The sequence below is a fragment of the Panulirus ornatus genome, chromosome 14 (genome assembly GCF_036320965.1).
Source record: "Panulirus ornatus isolate Po-2019 chromosome 14, ASM3632096v1, whole genome shotgun sequence".
Lineage (NCBI taxonomy): Eukaryota > Metazoa > Arthropoda > Malacostraca > Decapoda > Palinuridae > Panulirus > Panulirus ornatus.
The window spans coordinates 15,069,598-15,084,879 of NC_092237.1; the positions used below are offsets into that span (position 1 = coordinate 15,069,598).

General features: G+C 40.7%; 1 protein-coding gene across 4 annotated transcripts in view; it reads right to left on the reverse strand.

The window, feature by feature from the left end:
• The window catches only part of LOC139753328 (ATP-binding cassette sub-family C member 5-like), a 525,518-nt gene that overhangs the window by 19,885 nt on the left and 490,351 nt on the right, over positions 1–15,282 (reverse strand). For all 4 annotated transcript variants that reach the window (XM_071669664.1, XM_071669665.1, XM_071669663.1 and 1 more), the window contains 2 exons: positions 10,445–10,534; positions 2,161–2,350 (listed from right to left, as the gene is read on the reverse strand). In XM_071669664.1, coding sequence (XP_071525765.1) covers positions 2,161–2,350; positions 10,445–10,534 — 280 coding nt within the window. The remainder of the gene's footprint in view (positions 1–2,160; positions 2,351–10,444; positions 10,535–15,282) is intronic.

Below are 15,282 nucleotides of genomic sequence, written 5' to 3' on the forward strand. Positions count from 1 at the left end.
CCCCCACCCAATGATTCACTTCCACTTCCATGGTTCCATTCGCTGCCAAATCCACTCACAGATATCTAAAACACTTCACTTCCTCCAGTTTTTCTCCATTCAAACTTACCTCCCAATTGAATTGTCCCTCAACCCTACTGTACCTAATAACTATGCTCATATTCACATTTAATCTCAGCTTTCTTCTTTCACACACTTTACCAAACTCAGTTACCAGCTTCTGCAGTTTCTCACAGGAATCAGCCACCAGCGCTGTATCATCAGCGAACAACAACTGACTCACTTCCTAAGTTCTCTCATCAACAACAGACTGCATACTTGCCCCTCTTTCTAAAACTCTTGCATTCACCTCCCTAACAACCCCATCCATAAACAAATTAAACAACCATGGAGACATCACACATCCCTGCCACAAACCTACATTCACTGAGAACCAATCACTTTCCTCTCTTCCTACACGTACACATGCCTTACATCCTCGATAAAAACTTTTCACTGCTTCTAACAACTTGCCTCCCACACCATATATTCTTAATACCTTCCACAGAGCATCTCTATCAACTCTTATCATATACCTTCTCCATATCCATAAATGCTACATACAAATCCATTTGCTTTTCTAAGTATTTCTCACATACATTCTTCAAAGCAAACACCTGATCCACACATCCTGTACCGCTTCTGAAACCACACTGCTCTTCCCCAATCTGATGCTCTGTACATGCCTTCACCCTTTCAATCAATACCCTCCCATATAATTTCCCAGGAATACTCAACAAACTTATACCTCTGTAATTTGAGCACTCACTTTTATCCCCTTTGCCTTTGTACAATGGCACTATGCAAGCACTCCACCAATCCTCATACACCTCACCATGAGTCATACATACATCAAATATCCTTATCAACCAGTCAACAATACAGTCACCCCCTTTTTTAATAAATTCCACTGCAATACCATCCAAACCTGCTGCCTTGCCGGCTTTCATCTTCCACAAAGCTTTTACTAACTCTTCTCTTTTTACCAAATCATTCTCCCTAACCCTGTCACTTTGCACACCACTTCGACGAAAACACCCTATATCTGCCACTTTATCATCAAACACATTCAACAAACCTTCAAAATACTCACTCCATCTCCTTGTCACATCACCACTACTTGTTATCAACTCCCCATTAGCCCCCTTCACTGAAGTTCCCATTTGTTTCCCTGTCTTACACACTCTATTTACCTCCTTCAAAAACATCTTTTTATTCTCCCTAAAATTTAATGATACTCTCTCACCCCAACTCTCATTTGCCCTCTTTTTTTCATACATATTCACCATTTTCTGCATTAGCAAGGCAGCGTTAAGAACAGAGGACTGAGCCTTAGAGAGAAAATCCTCACTTGGCCCCTTTCTCTGTTCCCTCTTTTGGAAAAGTAAAAACTGGAAGGGAGGATTTCCTGACCCCCGCTCCCTCCCCTTTTAGTCACCTTACTAATTCATTTTTTATCTATTATACATAATCGCTGTCTCCCGCATCAGCGAGGTAGCACCAGGAAACAGACAAAGAATGGCCCACCTACTCATATACACATATCTGTACATAAATGCCCACATACACACATATACACATACATGCACAGACATTACATATATAAACATGTGCATATTCATACTTGCTAGCCTTCATCCAATCCCTTCACTACCCCCCTACAGGTAAACAGCATCGCTATCCCCTGCTTCAGTGAGGTAGCGCCAGGAATACAGACAAAAAGACCCCATTCATTCACATTCAATCTCTAGCTGTCATGTGTAATGCACAGAAACTACAGCTCCCTGTCCACATCAAGGCCTCACAGACCTTTCTATGGTATACCCAGATGCTTCACATACCCTGGTTCAATCCACTGACAGCAAACTTACATCCCAATTAACTTGTCCCTCAACCTTACTGAACCTAATAACCTTGCTCTCATTCACATTTACTCACAACTTTCTCCTTTCACACTTTTCCAAACTCAGTCACAAATTTCTGCAGTGTCTCACTTGAATGTATTACTCATTTATTCAAGAGGTTTGAGGAGGGCAAAGAATCCTATGGCTAGGTTGTCTTTATGCAAATAATTTCAACAGGAGAGGTACTTTAACTTAACATGCCTCAAATAAAACATACCTGCTCCAGTTCGTCCAACAATACCAATTTTCTCTCCTTCTTTGATGGAAGCACTGATACCATGAAGAACCAAAGGCAGTCCAGGTCTGTAACGGAGTTTAACATCCTTAAGTTCTACGCTGCCCTTGAATGGCCAACCTGGAGGTGGTTCAGTAGATGGAATTTCCCTTGGGGCCTCACTGGCAAGCTCCTGAGAGAAAGTTGTTCAAGTTAACATCATATGAGATATACCTGAACATATAATTTCTTTGCCAAGTTTGAAGATGTGAAGAGCAATCTACAAAGTACAAGAATAGGTAGAACATGTGACCCTAATGGACATATATGAGATACATGAATATGTATCATATACATTCAGTTTTTCCTAGATAGAAATTGGAGTTTTAGAGATGGGACACCATGAGTGCAAAACTCCCATCTTCATATACATATGGAAGGCTAATTCAAAAGAAGTAATCAGACATATGCACAGGTACACAAACTCTGGTTAAGAGATAGGGGCCCTAAGGCATGAATTGCAACCCAAACACAAAATCAAGCATATACACAATTTTGGCAGATACACCTGTACAAATCTCTAAATCGATAAAAACAGTTCTTCAAAACTAGAAGTGACTAAATATAGCAGTATTCATAACATAATCAAGTTACAAAAGTGTGAAGAGCATATATCATACTGAAAGACTTGGAGGACACTTTAAAAGTAGACAGTTAAACAAACATGGTTACCTTGCCATTTGTGTGACTGCCATTCACAGGTTTGCCACTCATAGATTCAATGGCTTGTGATCAACTTTCTGTGATCAAAGTATTCCTTAAGGTACTGCCAGGATAAGTGTTGATCCTTATTCCTTAAGCAATAGTGGGTCTGAGGAAGAGCCTCATACCTCATTTAGTTTTGTTTATATAACTCTTATTACTGTTCTTTTTATTCCCTTTGAAGAGGTCTTTAACCACACAAATCTTGAGAAGACATCACCATTTTCCTCTGAATGAACATTATTAAAGTAATTTGGCTATCAAAATAATGACCAACATTATAGCAATGCCAAAAACTATTAGGTAAACTCATAATGAAGCAACCAGCAGAGACTTGAGTAAGAACTACAATACCATAAGGACAAAATAGCCTATGATCTGACATGTGGCACATGAGATCATAAGTTAGCCCTGGGACCACCTGCCTCAGGTACTGGTGGATTATGTGTAAAACCCTGTACCTTAAGTACTGGTGGTTCAGGTGAGATACCTTATTCTTCATTTGATATATTCATATAACTCTTTGTGCTGTTCTTGTTATTCCTACTGAAGAGGTTTTAAATAACAGATGAGAGATTATGAAGATGTTTTAACCTTCCTGTGAATCTTAATTATAATACTACAGTAAAATCATTTGGGTTTTACAGTAAAATGGTGATTATATTGTATAAAAGCCAAGCAAGAACAGGGTGAACTTATCACAAAGCAATCAACTGAAAATGAAGTAAGAACCATAATTTCAGAAATTTAAAATCTCTCATGAAACACAATATTTGCATTTATAAGTTACATCGAAGATGTAAGGCATGTGTACGTGTAGGAAGAAAGGAAAGTGATTGGTTCTCAGTGAATGTAGGTTTGCGGCAGGGGTGTGTGATGTCTCCATGGTTGTTTAATTTGTTTATGGATGGGGTTGTTAGGGAGGTGAATGCAAGAGTTTTGGAAAGAGGGGCAAGTATGCAGTCTGCTGGGGATGAGAGAGCTTGGGAAGTGAGTCACTTGTTGTTCGCTGATGATACAGCGCTGGTGGCTGATTCATGTGAGAAACTGCAGAAGCTGGTGACTGAGTTTGGTAAAGTGTGTGAAAGAAGAAAGTTAAGAGTAAATGTGAATAAGAGCAAGGTTATTAGGTACAGTAGGATTGAGGGTCAAGTCAATTGGGAGGTAAGTTTGAATGGAGAAAAACTGGAGGAAGTAAAGTGTTTTAGATATCTGGGAGTGGATCTGGCAGTGGATGGAACCATGGAAGCAGAAGTGAATCATAGGGTGGGGGAGGGAGTGGAAATTCTGGGAGCATTGAAGAATGTGTGGAAGTCAAGAACATTATCTCGGAAAGCAAAAATGGCTATGTTTGAAGGAATAGTGGTTCCAACAATGTTGTATGGTTGTGAGGCATGGGATATGGATAAAGTTGTGCACAGGAGGGTGGATGTGTTGGAAATGAGATGTTTGAGGACAATACGTGGTGTGAGGTGGTTTAATCGAGTAAGTGATAATAGGGTAAGAGAGATGTGTGGTAATAAAACGAGTGTGGTTGAGAGAGCAGAAGAGGGTGTTTTGAAATGGTTTGGTCACATGGAGTGAATGAGAGAGGAAAGATTGACAAAGAGATATATGTGTCAGAAGTGGAGGGAACGAGGAGAAGTGGGAGACCAAATTGGAGGTGGAAAGATGGAGTGAAAAAGATTTTGAGTGATCGGGGCCTGAACATGCAGGAGGGTGAAAGGCGTGCAAGGAATAGAGTGAATTGGAATGATGTGGTATACCAGGGTCGACGTACTGTCAATGGATTGAACCAGGGCATGTGAAGCATCTGGGGTAAACCATGGAAAGTTGTGTGGGGCCTGGATGTGGAAAGGGAGCTGTGGTTTCGGTGAATTATTACATGACAGCTAGAGACTGAGTGTGAACAAGTGATCACTGAGAAACTGCAGAAGCTGGTGACTGAGTTTGATAAAGTGTGTGAAAGAAGAAAGTTAAGAGTAAATGTGAATAAGAGCAAGGTTATTAAGTACAGTAGGGTTGAGGGTCAAGTCAATTGCGAGGTAAGTTTGAATGGAGAAAAACTGGAGGACGTAAAGTGTTTTAGATATCTGGGAGTGGATGTGGCAGTGGATGGAAGCGGAAGTAAATCATAGGGTGGGGGAGGGGGCGAAAATTCTGGGAGCCTTGAAGAATGTGTGGAAGTCGAGAACATTATCTCCTAAAGCAAAAATGGGTATGTTTGAAGGAATAGTGGTTCCAACAATGTTGTATGGTTGCGAGGCGTGGGCTATGGATAGAGTTGTGCGCAGGAGGGTGGATGTGCTGGAAATTAAATGTTTGAGGACAATATGTGGTGTGAGGTGGTTTGATCGAGTAAGTAATGTAAGGGTAAGAGAGATGTGTGGAAATAAAAAGAGCGTGGTTGAGAGAGCAGAAGAGGGTGTTTTGAAATGGTTTGGTCACATGGAGAGAATGAGTGAGGAAAGATTGACCAAGAGGATATATATGTTGAAGGTGGAGGGAACGAGGAGAAGTGGGAGACCAAATTGGAGGTGGAAAGATGGAGTGAAAAAGATTTTGAGTGATCGGGGCCTGAACATGCAGGAGGGTGAAAGGCGGGCAAGGAATAGAGTGAACTGGATCAATGTGGTATACCAGGGTCGACGTGCTGTCAATGGATTGAATCAGGGCATGTGAAGCGTCTGGGGTAAACCATGGAAAGTTATGTGGGGCCTGGATGTGGAAAGGGAGCTGTGGTTTCGGGCATTATTGCATGACAGCTGGAGACTGAGTGTGAGCGAATGGGGCCTTTGTTGTCTTTTCCTGGCGCTGCCTCGCGCACATGAGGGGGGAGGGGGATGTTATTCCGTGTGTGGCGGGGTGGCGATGGGGGTGAGTAGGGGCAGACAGTGTGAATTGTGTGCATGTGTGTATATGTGTGTGTCTGTGTGTGTATATATGTTTGTACGTTGGGATGTGTGGGTGTGTATGTTTGCGTGTGTGGACGTGTGTGTGTGTGCATGTGTGTGGGAGTGGGTTGGGCCATTTCTTTCGTCTGTTTCCTTGCACTACCTCACAGGTGCGGGAGACAGTGACAAAGCAAAATAAATAAATAAAAAATAAGTTACATCTGAAAGGTAAAATTAAAAACTATGCAATCATAAAATAATCTGGATTTGAAAATGATGATCATCAAAGTCACAATAAGCATTGGCAAAATAAACTCATCATAAAACAATAATCAAAAGCTCAGCAAGAACAAGAAACAATAAAATCTAAGAAAGTGCTAAAAAGAACCAGATAATACAGTAATAATGCTAAAAAAAAACCCAGAAAATACAGTAATAATAATATTTTCCTTTTAAACCTGTACATCTCTCCCTGCATCAGCAAGTTAGCATCAGAAACAGCTGAATGAGACTCTTGAGTAAAACTTAACTTGGCTACTTCAGACCTTTCCATGGGTTTCCTCTGGCCACTTCATATGACCTGGTTCAATCCATTGACAGCAAGTTATCCCACCCCTTCTCACACACACACACACACACCAGTATACCAGATCATTCTATGTCACTCGATCCCGTGCACACCTTTCACTTCCCTGCATGCTCAGGCCCAAGAACTCAAAATATTTTTCATCCCATCCTTCTGTCTCCAATTTGGTCTACCCCTTCTCCTTGTTCCCTTCACTTCAACTACAGATATCCATCTCAGTCTTTCCCTCCATATATCTAAAAAATTTCAGTACACTCTCTTCAGCTCTATCAACTACACTCTTCTTATTTCCACACCATTCTCTTTCCCTTTTATCAAATACTCAATCAAACCACCTCACACCACATAATGTCCTCAAATATTTCATTTCTAACACATTCATCCATGTGAACACATCCTCATCTATAGCCCATGCATCATATCCATACAACATCACTGGGACTACTATACCTTCAAACATATCCATTCTTGCTCTAACCAGATAATTACCTCTCTTTCCACACATTCCTTAATGCCTCTAACACCTTTGCCCCCTCATCCAATCTGTCCCACTTCTATGATTCTAATAACTGCCATCTCCACTCCTGGGTAACTAAAACACTTCACTTCCTCCAAATATTCTGCATTCAAACTTACATCCCAACTAACCCATTCCTCTGTCCTCCTAAACCTCATAACTTTGCTTTTATTCACACTTACTCTCAATATCTTCCTTTCACACACCCTCCCACACTCAGTTACCAACATCTGCAGTTTCTCACCTGAATCTGGCTAGTGCTGTATCATCAGCAAACAACTACTGAATTCTCAGGCTCCCCTCACTCACTACAGACTGTATACTTTCCCTTCTCTCCAAGACCCTTGCATTTATCTCCCTCTCAACTCCAACAATATACAAATCAAAAAGACATGGTGACATCACACATCCTGCTGCACACAAAGCTTCATCTGGAACCACTCTCTCTCCTCTCTCCCTACTTGTACATATACCTTACACCCTCAATAAAAACTTCTCACTGTTCCTAGTTGTTTTTCTCCAGCACCAAATATTCATAAAACCTTTTTCCAAAAGGTATCTCTATAAAACATATGTAATGCTTTCTCGAGATCTATAAATGCCACACATGAATCCTTCTGTTTCTCTAAGTATTTCTCATACACCCGGACACCCTCTACTACTCCTGAATCCACATTGTTCCTCCTCAACCTGATGCCAATCTGATGCTCCGTATGTCTTCCCCCTCTCAATCACGACTCTCTTATACAACTAACCAAGCATACTCGACAAACCTTTGTAATTTGAACATTCATCTGTGTCCCCTTGCCTTTATACAGTGGTACTATAATGCATTATGCCAATTCTCAAGAACCTCACAGTAATTCATACATACACAAAAAATTCAACTGCAATACCATCCACCTCAACTGCACTGCTACATTAATCCTATGCAAAGCATTTACCACTTCTCTCTTCAAGCAACTACTTTCCATAATCTCTCATTTTGCATAACCCCCCTCCCTGAACCCAAATACCCTGAATCTGCCATCCTATCATCAAACACATTCAACAATCATTCAAATTACACACTCCATCTCCTAAGCTCATCACTGCCTATTGCCTACCTACATCTGCCATCCTATCATCAAACACATTCAACAATCATTCAAAGTACAAACTCCATCTCCTAAGCTCATCACTGCCTATTGCCACCTCCCATTTGACCCCCCACTGATGTTCCCATTTGTTTTCTTATTTTTCTCACATTATTACCTTTCTTCCAAAACATCCTACTTTCCCTGAAGTTTAATGATACTGTATCATCAGCAAAAAATAAATGACTCACTTCCCAGGCCCTCTCATTCCCAATAGACTGCATATCTGCCCCTCTCTCCATAGACAAATTAAACAACTATGGTGGAATCGCACACCTTTGCCAATGACTGGGAACCAATCACTCTCCTCTCTTCTTACTCATACACATGCATTACACCCTTAATAAAACTTCTGACTGATTCTAGCAGCTTACCTCCTACACTATATATTCTCAAAACCTTTCACAAAGCATCTCTACCAACCCTATCATATGCCTTCTCCAGATCCATAAATGCTACATACATATCCAACTGTTTTTCTAAGTATTTCTAACATTCTTCAAAGCAAACCCCTGATTCATATATCCTCTACCACTTCTGAAACCTTGATGCTTTCCCACAATCTGATGCTCTGTACATGCCTTGACCCTCATGATCAATACCCTCCCATACAATTTTCCAGGAATACTCAACAAACTTATGCCTCAGTAGTTTGAACACTCACCTTTATCCCCCTTTGCCTTCATAAAATGGCACTATACATGCATTCTTCCAATCCTCAAGCATTTCACCATGATCCATATATACAATAAAAATCCTTATCAACCAATCAACAACAGAGTCACTCCCTTTCTTAATAAATTCTACTGCAATACCATCCACTCATGCCACCTTGCCAGATTTCATCTGCAGGGCTTTTGCCATCTCCTCTCTTCGTCAAACCACTCTCCCTGACTCTCTCACTTTGCACACCACCCTGACCAAAACACCCTACATCTGCCATTCTATCATCAAACACATTCAACAAACCTTAAAAATACTCACTCCATCACTACCTGTTATCACTTCCTCCTTCATAAATGTTTCCATTTGTTCTCTTGTCTTTTGCACGTTATTTACCTCATTCTAAAAATCCTTTTATTCTCCCTAAAGTATAATGATACTCTCTCACCCCAACTCTCATTTGCCCTCTTTCTCAACCCCTGCACCTTCCTCTTGACCTCTTATACATCCCCTAGTCATTTGCACTCCTTTGTCTCTCTTTTCTCTTTCACAATCAACTTTACATCTTCATTCCACCATTCACTACCCTTTCTAATCTGTCCTTCTGCTTTTCTCATGCCTTATGCATCTCTCGCACTTGCCATCACTGCTTCCCTAAATACATCAGATTCCTTATCCTCTACCCTCACTTCAATTGTTCTCACCTTTTGTTATTCTACACTTAATCTCTAATGGTATTACTTCACAAAAATCTCCTTTCCAAGCTCCCTAACTCTCACTACTCTCATCTCCCCAACACAGTCTCCTTTTTCTCTGAAACTTCTACAAATCTTCATCCTCATCTCCATGAGATAGTGATCAGCCATGCCACCAGCTGCCCCTCTCAGCACATTTACGTCCAAAAGTCTCTCTTTTACACAACTATCAATTAATACATAATCTAATAATGCCCAATGACCATCTTTCTTACTCCCATATGTATACTTGTGTGTATCTCTTTCTACACCAGGTATTCCTAACTACCAGTCTTTTTTCAGCATCCAACTCCATCAGCTCTTCACCATTTCCATTCATAACACTGAATACCCCATGCACACCAATTATACCCTCAATTGCCACATTACTCACCTTTGCATCAATTCACCCATCACTAATACCCTGTCTTGTGCACCAAAACTGCTGACACACTCACTCAGCTGCTCCCAAAACACTTGCTTCTCATGATCTTTCTTCTTATGACCAGGTGCATGAGCACCAATAATCACCCACCTTTTGCCATCGACTTTCAGTTTAACCCACATCAATCTGGAATTTACTTCTTTACACTCTATCACACACTCCTACAACTCCTGCTTCAGGAGTAGTACTACTCATTCCTTAGCTCTTGTCCTCTTACTGACCCCTGACTTTACTCCCATGACATTTCCAAACCACTCTTCCCCTTTTACCACTGAGCTTTGTTTCACTCAGTCAGAACATCCAGGTTTCTTTCCAAACTACCTATCTCTCCTTTCTTCCCATCTTGGTTACATCCACACATTCAGAAACACCAATCTGAGCCTTATCAATATTTCATTTATCAATGTTCCTTGGAAAAATTTGGAATGTTTCATACCTTGACTTCTGATGGACCACCCTTCCCCATAGTTAGTCCATTAGCATGGGGATGATATCAAACTAACTCCTACAGCAAATTGTATATAAATACACAAATATCAACAAAACTCACATAGGCATATTCTATGATCCGTTCAACAGAGGTTATGCGAGACTGGAACTCTGATTTCATCCTCATCAAGAAAGGAATAAACACACATACCTGTAAACCAAAAGTAAAAAAGAACTGTAAGGAATGATAACTAGAGGAAGAATATATTCAAATTCTAGTAATTAGGTTGATTGTAAAAGCAAGAAAACGTACATCTTAAGAGAATATATCTGTTTGCATAATTCTTTGCTTCAACTTTATACTACAAATGCATTTTTATAATCAAATCAGCAACTGTTATCCATCTCATACATTACAGAACTCACAATTTAAGGATGTAAAATATTTTTGTTGGCTAGGTACAATTATCTGATTAGTGTACAACTGGAAAGTGCTGGATGGAACTTTGAATTTAAAATCTCAGTGTCACATTTGTCCATGTCATACTCTGTACACCAGCTATCACAATAGCACTTAAAGGTATAGAGTATTAGCAGACAGTGAAGGTAAATAAGGTATATTTTTCTATCTAATAGCCTTTACTTTGCTTTGGCACAAAGGTATATACATAGCAGAAATCTATCTGTATATCCCAAAAGCTATTTTCCATGGTTTACTGGTTTGCATGAGGTTCAAGAACCTAATCCTATGAACTAACCAGAGTGCACTAAACAGATAGCAGGATTTCAGAAAATTTAAGAAGAGAATTACCTAAACTCGATAAATCCAATGCTAAAGGGAGAGCACATTCTATTCTTTACCTTTTACTTCTAATATGTTGATCTTTAAAAGACTTCATTAATTTGTCTATCCATATCTCTGATGCTCCATTCCACCCTCATTTTCTCTTCATAAGTTATCAGTTACTGTTCTTGCACTACTTCCTTCTATCTCACTCCTGAATCAAGCACTACTGACCCAACCACATCTGTTAACTTTAGAAGCACCCCAAGTACACAATAAACTTGAGTCAGTAGCCTAAATACAACACTTGTCTGTTAAAGTCTGTATTTGTATTTCACACTCTTTGGTTAGGGTTACCAAAACTCTGCTGTCTCTTGTGCATTTTTCACGTTCATAGCAAGAGAATCTCTTTTTGCATCATATTCCCAAAGGATCCTTGAGGATCTAGTCATATTTCACCACTAGGCAACTCATTCCTTTATTTTCCTTCTATTTTGCTATTTTGCTTAGAACTGAACCCATGTACTGTACTTAAATTCTTTACTCTCATTTAACAGTTCACTATCCATCCTGACATTCCCTTCTTAGCATACTACTCTATTCCTTCTTACCATTCCAAAATCTAGTCCCTTTCAAAAATGATCATCTTACTTCTATAGGCATTAACCTTCAACTCCTGTGTCTTACACAGAATAACCCTCATTCAACAATTCTTTCTTTCTTATTTTACACTGGAATTTCCAATAATTGACAAAAGTCCACATCAAGGAAAAGTAATTAAGAATTTTGGGGGAAGTAAAGAACCTGTCTTTACAAAATGTGCCAGGTCACATATATCGGGAAAGACATGAAAGGGTAGAGTTCCAAAACTTCAAGGTGTGGGGAAAGGAGCAGTTAATTAAATCAGCCCATCCTTGAGATCCCAAGGCCATGCAGTAATCACCTAAGGCAACAGCTTACTGAGTACTGTGTGATCTAGCTAGTGGCGGAGGAAAACGTACAGCTACCTCTCATGAGCAAAATCCAAAGAAATACCTACAGAAGAGAAAAAAGTGAACCAATATTGCAGTATGAGGTAAGTCATCAATGGCCAGGTTTGTTTATCCATCTCATGGTTTCTTTTCTCTCTACCTATTCTTGCTTCAACTCTCTAACCGCAGAAGCCCAATACACGGGGATCTTGGGATAGAAACATATACACTCTTATATATAAGAGGGTGTGTTGAAAGGGTTTGGACATGTGGAGAGAATGAGTGGGGAAACATTAACAAAGAGAATATATGAGTCAGAGGTGGAGGAAGAAGGAGAAGCAGGACACCAAATTGAAGGTGGAAGGATGGAGTGAAAAAGATTTTAAGCAATCAGGGTCTGAACATTCAAGAGGGTGAGAGGCAAGCAAGGAAGAGAGTGAATTGAAACAATGTGGCATACCGGGGTCGACGTGCTGTCAATGGACTGAACCAAGGCATGTGAAATGTCCAGGGTACGCCATGGAAAGGTCCATGGGGATGGATGTGGATAGAGAGTTGTGGTTTCAGTGCATTACGCAAGACAACTATAAAAATGAACGAATGTGGCCTTTTTGTCTGTTTTCCTAGCGCTACCTCGCTGAGAGGGGGGGGGGATGCTGTTTCCTGTGGGGTGTGGTAGAGCCAAGAATGAATGAAAGCAAGCAAGTATGAATATGTACATGTGTATATATGTATATATCTGTATATGTGTATATATATGTATCTATATGTGTACATGTATGTATATGTGTGTATAGGGGCATTTATGTGTATAAATGTGTATGTGAGTGGATGGGCCAATCTTCATCTGTTTCCTGGCACTTCCTCACTGAAGTGGGAAATAGCAGTCAAGTATAATAAATAAATGAATAAAAACAAATGATATATTTTCTTCATACATATTCGCCATTTCCTGCATTAGCAAGGTAGTGTCAAGAACAAAGGACTGACCTCAAGAGGGAAAATCCTCACTTGGCCCTCCTCTCTGTTCCCTTTTTTGGAAAAGCAAAAACTAAAGGGGAGGATTTCCAGCCCTCTCCTCCCTACTCTTTTAGTCGCCTTCTACGGCATGCAGGGAATATGCAGAAAGTATTCTTTCTCCCCTATCCTCGGAGATAAATAATAATATCAATAATAATAATGGAACTGGAGAAGGTACATGACAGGGTTGATAGAGATGCTTTGTGGAAGGTCTTAAGGGTATATGGCATGGGAGGCAAGTTGCCAGAAGCAGTGAAAAGTTTTTACCAAGGATGTAAGGCATGCGAATGAGTAGGAAGAGAGGAGAGTGATTGGTTCCCAGTGAATGTTGGTCTGTGGCAGGGGTGTGTGATGTCCCAGTGGTTGTATAATTTGTTTATGGATGGGGTGGTCAGGGAGGTAAATGCAAGAGTTTTGGAGAGAGGGGCAAGTATGCAGTCTCCTGGGAATGAGAGGGCCTGAGAAAGGAGTCAGCTGTTATCTTGGAAAGCAAAAATGGGCATGTTTGAAGGAATGGTAATTCCAACGTTATATGGTTGCGAGGCACAAGCTATAGATAGCCTTGTATAAAGGAGGGTGGATGTGTTGGAAATGAAATGTTTGAGGACAATATGTGGTGCGAGGTGGTTTGATCGAGTAAGTGATGAAAGGGTAAGAGAGATGCGTGGGAATAAAAAGTGTGGATGAAAGAGCAGAAGAGGGTGTGTTGAAATGGTTTGGATATATGGAGAGAATGAGTGAGGAAATATTGACAAAGAGGATATATGTGTCAGAGGACAAGGGGACACAGAAAAGTGGGAGACCATATTGGAGGTGGAAGGATGGAGTGAAAAAGATCCTGAGTGATCGAGGCCTGAACATAGAGGAGGGTGAGAGGTGTGCAAGGAATAGAATGAACTAGAACAATGTGGCATACCAGGGTCGACATGCTATCAATTGACTAAAACAGGGCATGTGAAGCGTCTAGGGCAAACCATGGAAAGGTCTGTGGGGCCTGGATGTAGATAGGGAGCTGTGGTTTCCGTGCACTGCATATGACAGACAGAGACTAAGTTTGAACAAATGTGGCCAATTTTGCCTGTTTTCCTGGTGCCACCTTGCTGTTTCCTGTGGGGCAGGGTAGCAATGGGAATGGACAAAGGCAAGCAAGTATGAACATGTACATGTGTATATATGTATATGTCTGAGTGTGTGTGTGTATGATGATAAGTATATGTATGTATATTTGCGTATATGGAAGTTTATGTAAATATGTGTATATGAGTGGATGGGCAATTCTTCATCTGTTTCCTAGCACTACCTCGCTGATGTAGACAACGGGGATTATGTATAATATATAAAGTAAATATCTTTTGTTTTTTTGCTTTGTCGCTGTCTCCCGCGTTTGCGAGGTAGCGCAAGGAAACAGACGAAAGAAATGGCCCAACCCACCCCCATACACATGTATATACATACGTCCACACACGCAAATATACATATCTACACAGCTTTCCATGGTTTACCCCAGACGCTTCACATGCCCTGATTCAATCCACTGAAAGAACGTCAACCCCGGTATACCACATCGATCCAATTCACTCTATTCCTTGCCCTCCTTTCACCCTCCTGCATGTTCAGGCCCCAGTCACACAAAATCTTTTTCACTCCATCTTTCCATCTCCAATTTGGTCTCCCACTTCTCCTCATTCCCTCCACCTCCGACACATATATCCTCTTGGTCAATCTTTCCTCACTCATTCTCTCCATGTGCCCAAACCATTTCAAAACATCCTCTTCTGCTCTCTCAACCACGCTCTTTTTATTTCCACACATCTCTCTTACCCTTATGTTACTTACTCGATCAAACCACCTCACACCACACATTGTCCTCAAACATCTCATTTCCAGCACATCCATCCTCCTGCGCACAACTCTATCCATAGCCCACACCTCGTAACCATACAACATTGTTGGAAATACTATTCCTTAAAACATACCCATTTTTGCTTTCCGAGATAATGTTCTCGACTTCCACACATTCTTCAAGGCTCCCAGGATTTTTGCCCCCTCCCCCACCCTATGATCCACTTCTGCTTCCATGGTTCCATCCGCTGCCAGATCCACTCCTAGATATCTAAAACACTTTACTTCGTCCAGTTTTTCTCCATTCAAACTTACCTCCCAATTGACTTGACCCTCAACCCT